The sequence below is a fragment of the Lissotriton helveticus genome, chromosome 2_1, assembly GCF_964261635.1.
Source record: "Lissotriton helveticus chromosome 2_1, aLisHel1.1, whole genome shotgun sequence".
NCBI lineage: Eukaryota > Metazoa > Chordata > Amphibia > Caudata > Salamandridae > Lissotriton > Lissotriton helveticus.
The window spans coordinates 983,441,844-983,456,399 of record NC_136059.1 but is presented as its reverse complement, the minus strand read 5'-3'; the positions used below and the strand labels follow the sequence as shown (position 1 = coordinate 983,456,399).

General features: G+C 44.6%; 1 protein-coding gene across 1 annotated transcript in view; it reads right to left on the bottom strand.

Moving 5' to 3' along the window:
* The window catches only part of PGM5 (phosphoglucomutase 5), an 827,968-nt gene extending 816,256 nt beyond the window's left edge, over nucleotides 1-11,712 (bottom strand). The window contains exon 1 of the mRNA XM_078675734.1: nucleotides 10,855-11,712. Coding sequence (XP_078531860.1) covers nucleotides 10,855-11,112 — 258 coding nt within the window. The 5' untranslated portion in view covers nucleotides 11,113-11,712. The remainder of the gene's footprint in view (nucleotides 1-10,854) is intronic.
* Between the last annotated feature and the right edge of the window lie 2,844 nt (nucleotides 11,713-14,556).

Here is a 14,556-nt window from a genome sequence, read left to right as displayed (position 1 = left end):
TTTTCATCAGAGCCCTTCTTTCCATTGATAAGAGCTCTCCTCCATTGACCTACTTTTCCCCTGGCAAACGTCTACATGGATGTGGACGTCTCTGTGGACATGGACGTCTTCATGTCCACCCTCGATCGTAATCTATCGGTTTTAGTAGTCCCTCATTTTGGGAGATTTGATTCTTATTTTACTTCAACTTTCAGTTAAAATGTTCAGTTTCATCTTCTGTAATGAATCACAGTGTCAGACTGTGACATGTTTATAGTTATTGCATGTGAGCCCAAAACCTTCAGGTCCAGAGCTCACTGTATTTATCCTGATTCAACTTTCCCATATTCTTAATCTCAAACCTTTAGCACCTGTTGCTGCCCCTTTCAATCACGTGGAAGCCTCTTTCTGTGCAACAAAGTCCTTCTATTCCAATATCCATTTTTCTAGATCATGTGCCTTCTTCTGTTTTCTCATAAATACGTTTCCACTGCCACTTGTCCTCTATACATCCCGAACTATAAGTTTTAATTTGAAAGCTGATCAGAAACATCAAGTAATTGGGAGTATGATGCTAATAATTTAATTGTATGTTTAAATACGAATTCATAATTTCTCACAGACCTGCACTATCTCACCCTATCCCTCTTTTTCTATTTCTATATCTCTCTTGCTGTCTCCCTCTTTATCTTTTCCTCATGCGATTATTCATGTTGTGTATTTTTACTTGATGTAGATATTGGGTTTTTGACCTTCCTTCCACACTTTTGTAAAGCGCTCTGATAACCTTTGGATTCTTGTTCGCGCTATATAAAACTTTATAAATAAATAAATATTTCTCTGTCTCCCCCATGTCATCATTTGCTCTCTGTCGCTTCCACGTTTTCCCTGTTTCAGTCACTCTCTCTTTCCACCTCTCACCTAATTTGTCTTTTTTACATTTCGCCTGCACAGCGCTGTCGTTTGTGCTTGGGATGAAATCTTTTGTATTTAATATATCTTAAAAGTGGGCTTGTATCAGTTCCCATGGCCGAATTACTGTGTTTATTCACTTTTGTGTTGAACTTTTTTTTTGTTAACTTCCCCTGACTGCACACATTTACAATTCTTCTACTAAAGCTGTTCATACTCTTTAAGCCAAATTAATTCACTGTCAAGATAAGATCTCTTCCCAGGGAAATGGCAGACAGCTTCTAACAGTATTCTGCAATGCTTGCTTTTTATTGCTTAGTTATGTAAAGCAGATGCTTTAGCCTTCAAATGTTTGTGGCATTTCCTATTCATGCCTCAGTACCTTTCTTTGCACTTTGTAGGCATTATCGGTTTGCTTTTTTCAACTTAATCAATTTGGTCATTATGATCAAATTTTAAATGTTGTAATAAATATTGAATGCTAAAAATAAAGTATTTACAAGAGCTATGCTATATTTTACTACTAAACGAGCAGCAACAAGTGCAGTTACCTTGCAGACAATTGGGCCCAAAAGTTGTTAGAACTCCTCTAAACACCTAATATTGCTATATTTGCCTACTAAACAGACAGTCACAATTGCAGGTACCTTGCACTGAACAGGGACTTGGATTTGAATGGTACAGCAGGTGCAGTGGCACTGGGGCCAAAAACCAGAGGGACTCCACTAAACTCAGATTATTGCTAAAATTTCAAACTAAACAGGCAGTCGCAAGTGGAGTTACCTTGCAGACAACAGGGTCATGATTTCAATGGTAAAGCAGGAGCAGTGGCACTGGGCCCAAAAGTTGTCAGAATTCCTCTAAACATCTGATATTGCTATATGTTACTACTAAATAGGCAGTCACAATTGCAGTTACCTTGCAGTTCAAAAGAGCCTGATTTAAATGGTGCAGCAAAAGCAGTGGCACATGGGCCAAAAGTTGTCATAACTCCACTGAACACCAAATATTGGTATATTTTACTACTAAACAGGCAGTCACAAGTGCAGTTATCTTGCAGGCAACAGGGTCATTATTTGAGTGGTGCAGGAGGTGCAGTGTCAGTGGGCTTAAACCTTGTCAGAACTCCTCTAAAAACCTAATATTGATATATTTTACTACTATGCAGGCTGACAGGATTGCAGTTATCTTGCAATTAAAAGGGGCTGGCTTTGAATGGTGCAGCAGGTGCAGTGGCACCGGGGCCAAAAGCTCTAGGGACTCCACTAAACACAAAATATTGCTAAGTTTTACTACTAAACAGGCAGTCACAAGTGCAGTTATTTATTTATTTTTTATTTTATTTTAGTAGTTTTGTATAGCGCTAGCTAGACCAAAGGGTATCAGAGCGCTTCACAACATATACATCATATAAAATAGTGAACAGACATGAGATCCAGGAGAGTGGGGGAACATGTGGGTTAGGGCAGACGTGGGACTAGCAAATAGCTACAGGGTAGAAGCGCCGGGGGTAGGATCTGATCTTCAGCCAAACCAGAACGGGAATCAAAATGAATAAATAAATGAATACATTTAAACATAGAAGGGTTTCTTGAACTGCTTCAGAGGTTAGGGTCTGATATTCAACCATACACAATCGGCCATCAAAATGTTTGTACACAGAGGATATATTGAGCTGCGACCGTGTTGTCGGACTCGAATTTTAGTAAAGATGGAGTGACAATTGAGGGACTGTCCAGGGTCTGTCAGTTCCCTCGAGTACGGTCGAGGAAGAGGTCTTTGAGTAGACTCTTGAATTTTCAAAATGAGGGGATTGTTCTAATGTGGGGTGGAATGGAGTTCCAGATTTTAGGTGTGTTACCAGCAAAAGATTTGGCTGTGGTTCTGTGCTGGCGAGTTTTTTGTGGGGTGAGCAGTAGAGAGCTGGAGCTCCTGAGGTTTCTGGACTGGCCTGAGGCAATAGGGCCAATATTTGAATGGTGCTGCAGATGCAGTGACACCGGGGCCAAACGTTGCCAGTACTCCTCTAGACACCAAATATTGTCATATGTAAACTACTAAACAAGCAGTCACAAGTGCAGTTACTTTGCAGGCAGTAGGGTCATGATTTCAATGGTGCAGCAGGTGCAGTGACACTGGGGCCAAACGCTCTAGGGACCCCTCTAAACACCAAATATTACAATCTTTTACTATTATATAGGCAGTCACAAGTGCAGTTATTTTGCAGGCACTAGGGACATGATTTGAATGGTGCAGCAGGTGCAGTGGCACCGGGCCCAAAAGTTTCAGAGCTCTTCTAAACACATAAATATTGCTATTACATCAATTAATTCTAGTATTTCCCTCTATCATTTCATTTTTCAAAATGTTGCTATTCCTTACTTGTACTATACCACTAGTAACAGCACCATATATGTCCATTTTGTACATAAATAAGACATAACACTTTAACAGACTTTCTGTAACTTATTTTTTACACCTACTCAGCAAGCTACAACTTACAAAAAAAACAGCTTATTATTAATCACATAGGCAAAACCTAATGCATTTACCAATGCTTGCTGTATCTCCTTCTATATGACTCTCTCGTCCTCTTTTTTCTCTCTCTCTCCTTTTCTGTCTATTCCCCCTGCTCTAAGTTGCCTTCTCTCTCTCACACACTCAGTTTACCTCTCTCTATCGCTCTCGCTCTCCCTCTTTCGGAATCACTCTCTCCGCCATTCTCAGTCTTACTCTCGCACACATACACAATTGTCTGGTTTTTCCCCCTCTATCTTTTACTCGCGTCTCTACCTTCCTTTCCCACTGTCGCCATAATTTAGACCTAATCTCTCTCTTCTTTCTTTCTCTGTTTACTCTGTCCCCCTCACTTTCTCATAATACTCTCACACTCACTTATTTTATTTATTTATTTATTTGCGAAGTTTTATATAGTGCTGGCTAGACCCAGTGGTATCAGAGCACTTTACATAAGGATCAGCATGTTACAGGTTACATAGTTACATCAGTAAAATCAAAGAATCACAGAGGGAGGAGGGGGAGGGAAGGAAACACAGACAAGGAGACGAGGAAAACAATGTCAGATGACCAGCTGGGTAGGTGATGGCCAAGGGGGTGAACCAGAGACAGACACCTCTATAGGTGCATAGGACAGCTCCACCGGAAATCGGCCAAGGTTGCTGGGGCTCCGCGGTAGGTACAAACAGTTTAGGTATCCGCCTAGGGGGCATCGGCATAGTTCCATCTACAGCATCTGGTGAATTACTGGGAGGCACTAAAGGTTAGAGTCATCTTTTACAAAGAGATCACTATAGTTGTTGACTGGACTCTTAGGACTTCGTCCGAGCACCACCACTAGATCTCCTTCCTGACCTGGAGGGTAAGTTGGAATGGGGATATGCGCGAGGTCTGGTCGGTGTCCACTCCAGGTGCTGTTGCACTCATAACCTTAATGCAGCGGGGGCATCGCCCACCGCTACTCAGCTCTCCTGCTGACCTTGGGCTGGAGTTTGGACCCTCGAGGAACAGCCTCATCGACCTGTTGGCCATGATTAATTCTGCCCAGGTGCCATCTTAGGGTCAGGCAGGCTTGGGTGCTTACTGCCGCCTTTTCTGCTGTGAAAATCCGGCTTCCAGAGGGTTTAAACCACCCTCTGCCCCGCTGGTGTAAACTCGGTGGGCCAAACCATGTAGCCCTGTGTGGTTCAAGGGGCGAGGGAGGTTCAAGTTACTGCAGGGCTGGGCGGGTGAATGTCCTCTGCCAGTCAGCTACCTACACCCCAGTCCCCCCCCTGCAGTGGGTGCACTCACCGGTAAAAGTCGCTTATGGGATGTGCCCGGCTTCTCCATGTGTCTTCTGCCCGTTACGCTGCGATCAGTGCTAAAACGCCATCCAGTCACCATCTTGGGCCTCCAGGTGGATCTAAAGTCTGGCGACCAACTCACGCATTAACCACACTGCTCAGGGGCCACACTTCAATTTCCCATTAAGCGCGGAAGCCCAGGCCATTCCAGTATGCACCTGGTGCCGCAGGGTCAGCCGCCAGCTCACGGCACGCAATCGAGCCGCTACTCCGTTCCGGCCATCATCAGGTGCCTCCGTTCCTTAAGCTGCGTCATCATAGGCCATCCGGCATCAGGATTCGGCGATTCCGGATCCCCGCAGCAGATTCACCGTGATTCCTCGGGCCCGCAGCCAGCCCCCGGAGGCGGAGGGCCTCACCTGCAATTGTGCCGGCAGGGGCTCCACTGAGCTTCCGGGACCCGTCTCCGGGCCGTCACTGGCAATTATGCCGCCATCTTGGTCGCAGTAGGCCGTCTATACTGGTGCACCGCATTCGCATACGTTGGTACCCTCGGGCCGCGTGATGGTCTCCAGTCTTCTCCTGAGGACCTCCGATCACTGGATTTGGCCTGTGTGAGTTTTTCGACCCCGTCCGCCTCCGGGGTAACAGGATATCTATGGGTCGGTGCGGAGCTCCTTCTCTGTCTGCTTGTGTACCTGTCTCTTTCATACACTTCTTTACATGACAAATCCAGGTCACATGTGGGTGTAAAAACAAACATTTTCCACAACAAGAAGATATCAAACATTCCCAAAGCCACTAGATCTCACCTGTGGTACACACTGGCTTTGCCAATGCCTTTTAGAAATGCTAGACAGCAGTGGTCCCCAATCTTTTCTATATATAAAGCTACTTATGATTAGTAATTAACTAATCCTAAGATACTAATCTGTTTCAACATGGTGGCAGTGGTGACCATATCAGATATCAGAATAATGACCACACTTTGCAAGATTACTGGTAATGACCACCCAGACTTAAGTCACAATATCGAGTGACAAAAAAATCATCATGCCAAAATATCATATTAAGAATACTGACTAATACAATATCATGGCGCTTCATACATATATTGAAAATATGTAATATTCTTAACTTCATATCTACGTACCTTGACCATACATATGTCTTCAAGCTAAATGAATGTGAAGATTGGAATGTACATAAAACTATGCTTACTTGGAACATCAAACACTCCAGCACATAAGACAGAGTTACTAAAAGCAAGGCAGCGCCAGCTTAATCAATTTAAATACCGCCACATGACAATTGAAATAACAGCCACAGCAGCAAGTGTGCACTAGCACAAAGGAAATACTCACAGCTATAAATCTCCCTAAATCTGTACGAACTAACATTGAAAGAGCAGCTTGAAATATGTCTCAGTGGTTCAATTCTTTTGTTTCTAAACATCAGCATATCAGTTTCTTAAAATACATGTTTTTCTATCAGATATTCAGTTTCCATTTTCAGTTAACACACTCATAGAAAATCTTGTTGTAGAAAAGAAACTCAATGTTTTCCTCAAAAACAAGTTTTCATGCATGGTACCCACGTCAGGTTGTGATAACCCTATTACAAATGCATTACAATTACAGATTCTGTACCAACTACTCAGGTATTACCCAGTCACGGCTGCTACCTAGAAGCAGCAGTGGGGCGGGTGATGGTGGAGGGAAGGGAAGGGGTGGGGAGAGGACTATCACTGTAAAAAAAAAAAATCACTTACCTCCTGGCTGCCGCAGCCTCTCCTGTGTCCTCTTCCTGGCATCTTGTAAGAAACAGGAAGGATGAAGCACCAGAGCTCCCACGCTGCCCACAGCCAATCATAACGCTGCAATGCAGAGTTGTGATCGGTCTGAGCACTGTGACATGGAGCCCAGCCAGGGGCTGTAGGGGTGGGCATGTTCTCCATGCAGGCTGTAATGCAGCATGCATGGAGAAGGGGGAAAGTGCGCATGACTGGTTTGAGCGGCCCGAGAGGGCCAGCCAAACAGACATAGAGCAATTAGGAGGGTTGTACCCTCCTCCTCTGCTCTTCAGCCCCATCCTGCCCCCTCACGCAAGCTGCCGCAGCAGGAGGGCAACATAAAATGATAATAACATTAGTTATAATCTTTTATTTTTTCCTTTCTTTTGCTGCTCAGAGGCAATGGGGAGACGATCCTCTTCCTCAGCGGAATAGCCGCCCATGGTATAGCCCATCATATTGCCAAATATGCCTACATTTTTCCAAGTGTGGCCAACATTATGTCTAGGCCACAATTTTGTCAGTCATGTACATTAATATTCGAATGATGGTCATGATTAGTTGACACATGGCTACAGTTAGGCCAATCATTCTCACAGTATGGCTTGGATAGTTGCTATTATGCTCCAGGGATGCCCAACACATGTCAAAATTTACCAATATTATGTCAGTGTCAACATTATTTCAGGAATAGTTATACTTGTGTCCGATATTACACCTCTATTGTGGAGGCACTGGGCACATTTGGTGTTCCCTGCCACAAGCAACGATATCCAGGGAGAGAGTCTTTCCAGGAGAGACATGATGCCAACCTCAAAGACAACACATGCATGCTACTGCACATATATGTACACATGCACACAAAAACATTTAAACTAATGCAAATAAATACATGCACTCTCCGCTCCCACCATCTGAAACAAACATCATTGTTACCTGTCTCAAGTACCAATCCAGCCTCTGCTCTCCTTGCATACAGGACTGCTAATGGTTTCTCACACACTTCAACTATGTCTCCAGCAGTCACACGTTTTAGTGACTCTACTCTGGCTATTGTTGGCACTTATTTTATGGCCCCACATAACATGTATGCTATGACTGCTGGAGTGGGGATTGCAAAGTGGCCATTCTCCATGTGGCTTTGCTAAATTGAAAGGGAAGACAGATAGTCATGTTAGTCATGTTACAAGAACTGCAGGCTCTCACAGTGAATGTTTGTGTGTAAGTTTGTAGCCCATCTATCAGTTTGGCTTGCGGCCACTCCAAAGGAAACAGAAATGTGCAGCTTTGCCTTCTTTAATATAGCTAGACCCTCTGAATTATGTACTGTGCTGGGCTGCACTTCAGGGGCTACTTCCAGAGTACTATCAAGCTACCAGTAGCTCCCGAGCTACCTGTTGGAGACCCCTGCTACACAGTGTTGAGGAAAAAACAAAATGCTTCTTCCAATGTTGTGGGGCATCAGCAAACAAAGAAAAAGAAACAAGGTGCAATGATGCAACCACTGCTTGTGGTTGAGTCATTCCGCTGGTGTGCGCATGCATGAAAAAGCACTCACACATGCATGGGTCACAGGGTAAACGCACGCAAGCAGAATGGTGTGGGCATCATTTGCTTTGCTTTTTTTTATTTACTGATGCAAGACATTAGACACCACTTGGATCAGTACATACAAAAATTAAGACTTTTTTGTACAAAAGCACAAAATAAATACAAAAAAGGCTGTGGTTTGAAGGTGCAACTGAATAACTAGTGAGAGGAGCAGGTGCAGGAGGAGGGAGAGAGAAACAAGGGGGAGAAGAGCAAGAGAGAGTAAGGACAACAGGGGGCGGGGAGAAGCAAGCGAGGCTGAGAGCAACTTAAGATGGAGGGAGAAGTGCACAAAGTAGAGAGCAACATGGGCATGGGAGAGAGGAGAAGAGCACCAATTAGAGTGAGCAGCACAGACAGAACATGCATTATGCAAAATCAATTTCTAAAGTAGTTCGCATGAAAATAAATTTTTAAAAAAGTGATAATAATGCGTCTCAAAATCTGTGCTGGCACGCCTAATAGGGTGTTTGTGTAGTATCCAAACACTATTGTAATTATGCAACACAGCAACATTAGGAAAAGTACCCAAGTGAGATCTTAGAGCAACAAGAGGAGAAACTGTATTAACCCATTGACGGACATTGTAGCAGGGAATACTTCAACAGTGCACAGTAACTTGTTAAGAAATATGAAAATGTACGTTGCCTACAAAAACGTTAGTCTCACTCCACAATGAGTAGATGTGTTTTATTGTATATGTTCATACTGAAATTGTGAGTGTTGGCAGAAATTGGCCTGGGCTCACCCTCAGTGAGCCCTGATTCACTAAGATTTTTCTTTGCCTGGGTGTGACTTACTCTTAACTTCTGAATTACTCAGGATTTTTCAGGACTAAGTCACTCCTGCTCATAGAAGGAAACTATGGGAGTTATGTAGGACAAGGGCTTTGACACAACTCAATTGGATTAAAGACTCAGCAGATCTGAATTTCATGGCCCAAAATGCATCAATTCAATTGATTTCAAGTGGATCACTATCCCTGGAACTCTGCACTACACCTCTAATGATAGATCACTTTTGTCAACTTCCATGGGTTTGCGATGCCTGAAACTCTGCATTATGGTTCTAAAAATAGATCACTTCCATTAACTTCACTGAGATCGCCCACCCAGGAGGCCTGCATCGAACACTGAAACAATGCATCCCCTGTATTAACTTCATTGAGATCACCCAGAAAAGTTTGCATCACACACCAAAACAACTCATTACCTACATTAACTTCAGTGAGTTCACCCACCTACCAAATCTGATTCACACATCGAAAAGATATATCACCTACACTCCCTTACAGAGGATCATCTTCCAAGCAAATTTGCTTCCATTCACCCAATAAATTACTATAACTTCAGGGCGGTCATCGTCCATGCAAACCTGTGACATGCCCTTAAAATTGATCATTTACTATTACTTTGCTTTTAATGGGGGTGACAGTCCCAACAATGGTGTGTCACACTACAAAAATGGACCATCTCCACTAACCTTGATAGAATCAAGGCTTTGGAAACCTGCAACAGGCTCCTAAAAATGGATCAGCTCTTTACACTTTTATAGGATCACCCTGCCAGAGAACCAGTATCCCACTAATAAAATTGGAGCCCCTTCAGCAACTTCAATGGAATCACCTCCCCACTAAACCTGCATTGTGCTGCCTAACATAGTACCCCACCACTGGGCTCAGTTGTATCACCTAGTAAACCTGTGTCATGGTCCCATAATGGATCATCTTTGTTGAATTCAGTGGCATACCCTCCCAGCAATACTGACCCCCGCTCACAAAAATGAATAATCAATATCGGCTTCAGCAGGATCATCCCTATCTCCAGCAAAGATGCATTCTTCTCCTGCCATAAATCAATTAAGTTCACTTCAGTGAGATCCCTTTCCCAGCAAAGTTACACCCCACCTAAAAACAGATCACCTACATTCATCTCAGTGGCATAACTGTATCAACAAACTTTTAGCACATTCCTAAGAATGGGTCACCTCAGTTGGCTTAGATGGGTGCTTTCCTCTAGAGAAACCTTTATCCCTCTCCCAAAAATGGATCAAATCCATTGACTTCAATTGGATTACCCTCCCAACAAATCTGTAAAATTCTCCCCAAATGGGATCACTTCTACTGATTTCCGTGGGGTTCCTCTGCCCAGCAGAATTCCACAGTACCCCAAAACAGAGCCCCAGCATTCACTTCGACGGATCGCCATTTCAGACAGATGTGCACGATGCTCCCAAAAATGGATCACCTCTGTGGACATCAATTGGATCACCGCCCCAGCACATCTGCAGCACACTCCTAAAACATATCACTTCTGTTGACTTCTATGGGACAATGCTCCTGGCAAAGCTATAGCACAGCACAAAACAGATCAACTACATTCACTTCTGAGGGGAGCTAAAAATTCACCATCATGAGTTTGAATCCCAGTAAGGCAAACTCAGTCTTCCATCCTGCCGAGGTAGGTACATTAAGTACCATAAACTGGGCAATAATCACATCTGTTTTGCAGCGCTTTGAAACGGTAAAAGTGTGATATTCAGCGCTAATTACAAAAAGAGGTTATTATCTTATTCCAGTGTATTCACTCTCCCTCCCATGCATCAGATCTGACCTCACCCACCTGTCAGAATCAACAAACCCGTTCCCCTCGAACTCGGTCCCACTTTTTCCAAACCTTCCTCCACCCAACCACCCCAACCCCCAATTGTTCAACAAACACTGTCAAAACGCCCCACCCCTTGCCCGCCCCACCTATGCCTCGCTTCCCAGGTCCTCACCCCGTTGGCCGCCGCCATCTGCACCACGGTCTCGGTGGCCGCCCTGCCCAGGTACCTGCCGTCTCCGCCGACCACCATGGTGCAGCCCTGGCGGTCGCGCAGGTCGATGGAAGACAGCACGCACTGGATGTAGTTCTGCAGGTAGTTCCTGCGGCCCTCGAAGAGGGCGACCGGCTGCCGCAGCCCGCCAGCGCCCGGCTTCTGGTCCTCGTAGGGCACGGTGGGCACGGTCAGCACGGGGATGGGGGTGCCTTCCATGGCCAGGCTCGGGTGCCTTCCTGCGCCTGCCTCTTGCGGGGGGCTCGCCGACTTGCCCTGTCCAGCTGCACCTCTTTGCTCTGAGGAAAGCGGTCTTGCCACTGCCGGGCTCGTCCCAAGCCTGTGCAAGGCTCCCAGCGATTAAACAAGTTTATTCCTTTGAGGGCGGTGGCACTTCTGATGTCCCGAAGCCACAGATTTTTTTTAATTGTTCCTCGGTTCCAGGCACTCGAGGGATCCCACACAGTTTCTGACGGTCTTCCCTCTCACACCAATGCAATGTTGTAAAATATTATCCTATGAATAGTGCGCGTAGTACCTACAACAACCCAAGTTGTTTGAACAGGCACTGAGGGGAAATTATCGTAATGTGGAGGCGAAGTGCGTTTTCATGTCCTCTAGGCTGCCGAAGCTCCTCGGACTGTCAAACTCCTCTCGACACTCCCTTCCCCTCAGCTGTGGGAGTTTCCCTGTGTGCAGGCTGCCTTCCCTGCCGAGTTACCACCCCGCCATGCCCCCTCCCCGGTAAGCGGGCAGCGGGCCCTCGCTCCTAAACAAATGCGAGCCTTCGAACAAGAGGGCAGGAGGCTGCCAGAAAGGGCGCAGAGCCGGGCCCCCTCTGCCACTGACAGCGGTGCGGCCCAAAAATAGCCCTGCCGAAGACAGGCTGTGAATTGTTGTCCTGCGCTGCCAGAGTCGTGTAATCTGATGCTGTTTTGTGTGCATTAAACATTTGTTCTCTGATATCAAATGCTGTCAGCCGTTCTCCCTTCACACAGCAGACCAGTCCTGCAAATAAGTCATTCTCAAAATGTGAGATTTGATTTACTAAAAAACATGAGGTCCTGTTCTTTTACCAGGTACACCATGATGCGAAGTACTGTTTATTAGTCATGTGGCGGTAATATATATATTTGATCTGCCACAACGTCTCCTGGAGAAATTAGATAATCCAGTTTTTTTCCATTCCTTGCCAATGAAACTAATTTGTTTGGCTACTGCATTCCACTTGCGCACTATTTTACATGATGCTATTACGAGCTGGCATTAACTTTCTACAGACTCCACCCACGCCTGTGTATTGGAAGACATGGTTGACTTCCACATTAAACACAAATGAAACAAAAGCGCCTGGAGCTCGACCCGTTAAAAGTGCGTGCTTCCTGTAGAAAAGTAGGCTTTGCGTTAATGGTTACCCCCATTTTTTGCTTGGTGTCCGTATGTTTTTGACTAGTCTGACAGGGATCCTACTAATCAGGACCTCAATCACTGTGTTCTTCCCTAAATTGACTATGGTAAGTACTTCTGTACATCCGCAATTAGACACTGGTGTACCCTTGTAAGTCCCTAGTAAACAGTACTAAGGTACCCAGGGCATAGGTACACCAGGGTCTCCCATGGGCCGCAGCCTTTATTGTGCCATCCATTAGATGGGAAGCAGCCTTCACAACGTGACCGTTCCAACGCATGCAGTTACATCGCATACAGTTACAACTCAAAAGGTGTGCAGCAGGGGGTAGAAGGTGTTGGATTTCACTCCAACACGTAGGTTGCACACACTGGAGGTGGAATAGAAAACATATCTATTCCAACATCCAGCGCTCCCAGACAGAAAATCGGGGTTAAGTTTGGCGTTGCAACAGCATGCAATGTAATGGCATGCATTGTAATGTTACATATCCCCATTTGATACCACTTAAACTGTGACTGCAGGCCTGCAATTGCACCCTGTTAGTTGGTGCTTGCACCCCTCAAAACAGATGTAAGTCTTCTTATATTTGAGGTCACTATACTTAAAGTTAATACATTTAGACCTGGAGAAGGGTGGAAAACCCTCTACCAAGTCAGAAGGATGGAGAGGTTCTTCCACTGGCTGAAAGAGGTGCTGGAGGGATACGTCCTCCCTACTTAATACTAGTCAAACATAAAGTATCCAGCCCTGTATGTGTATGATAAGTGGGGCACTACTCTCCTCAGGTGGTACACCGTCCGTTTAAGGGCAGGAATGGAAAAAAATCCTCTTTGTTTTATAACCCTCACACACTCTAGTAGTGTCATGCTTCATCATCGGGTTCACCCTTACTCCTAAAGGTCAGGGTGGGCTCAACCATATTTCAGGGAGTACTTAAGAAAAATAGACCAGAGGGCTTAAAGATTAAAAATCCTCCTTTAACTCCAAGGTATCCCTTTATTCGTGGAGTTACTGGGGATATTAAAAAAGAAGGGGAAATAGGGTATTGAGGATATTATGGTCCTATGACCCTAAAGCCAACATGTTTCACCCCCTAGAATCTGGCCCTACTGGGTCCTGGGCTTTCGTCAGGGCAATTGAATATTGCTCCCAGTGTTTTGAGGTTCTACCTATTTTTAAGGATGATGTGCAGGAATCTGCACCTAAAACAAGCAGGTATATACTGGCCCTTAGTCTGCTTCTTATCTTGTTTTATGGTGTCCAACCAGAAAATAAAGAACAGTTTTTGGACTGTTTCTGTATGTGCCAGTATCATACTGCGTGATTAATCACTCTCGCTTGTGGAGTGTCCGTGCGCAAGCATGCATTATTCAGTGTAGATTCATTTTTCAGTGATTATTGGATGTCTTGTTCCCCAATCAAACTCAGATTAGTGGTTATGTTATTTCCACACTCCCATCTATCTCGTGAACAGGATGGGACACTGCACTTAAAGATCTAATTCAAGAATGGTGTGAAAATACAGGTGAATGTTCCAATAAGTTAATGCATACCCTGATTAAACGTGCCAAGAGAAAGATGAAACAGCAGACCGTGATTATTGATCGGATCACGAAGGAGTTCGAAATGCAGAAAAAGGATAAATTAATTAAGGATCTGCTGATGAAGATGGAAAAGAACATACAGAATTATGAGGCACAGACCACGGAAAGAAAAGCATGGAAATTCACTAGAGACAGGCTGGATTACCAACATGGCCGAATATTCACTTTCGCGAAAAGATTTGATTATCTGAGAATGAAAGAGAAAGTGGAAAGACCCTGTGGTGAAAGACCCAGTGAAAGTGAAATGAGTTCGAAAGCAGGCTCAAGTACGGATGAAGCTTCTGCAGAACAACTGTATTTTCTCCAGTAACTATGATTATTATGGATGTCGGTGGGACAAGTGGGAGGAAACCAAGGAACACAAACAAAAAAAAAGACAGAGCAGAACAAAGAGGGGCAAAGGCAGAGGGAAGGGCAGCGGGTGACCGTAACAACAAGCTCCGAGAGGTAAAAATTTAAATGAATAATTTATTGAGCATGAAATCTACAGTGATCAACTTATGAAAAACCAGCTCAGCCCCAATCAGGAAAGGATTTTAAATCTAGCCCTCACCTTTTGCCCCACAGCAGCTTCCGAATTCTCTGATACACAAATACAGGTGTATAAATACATTAGGAAGTTAAAATTACATGCATACTTTCAGTGAG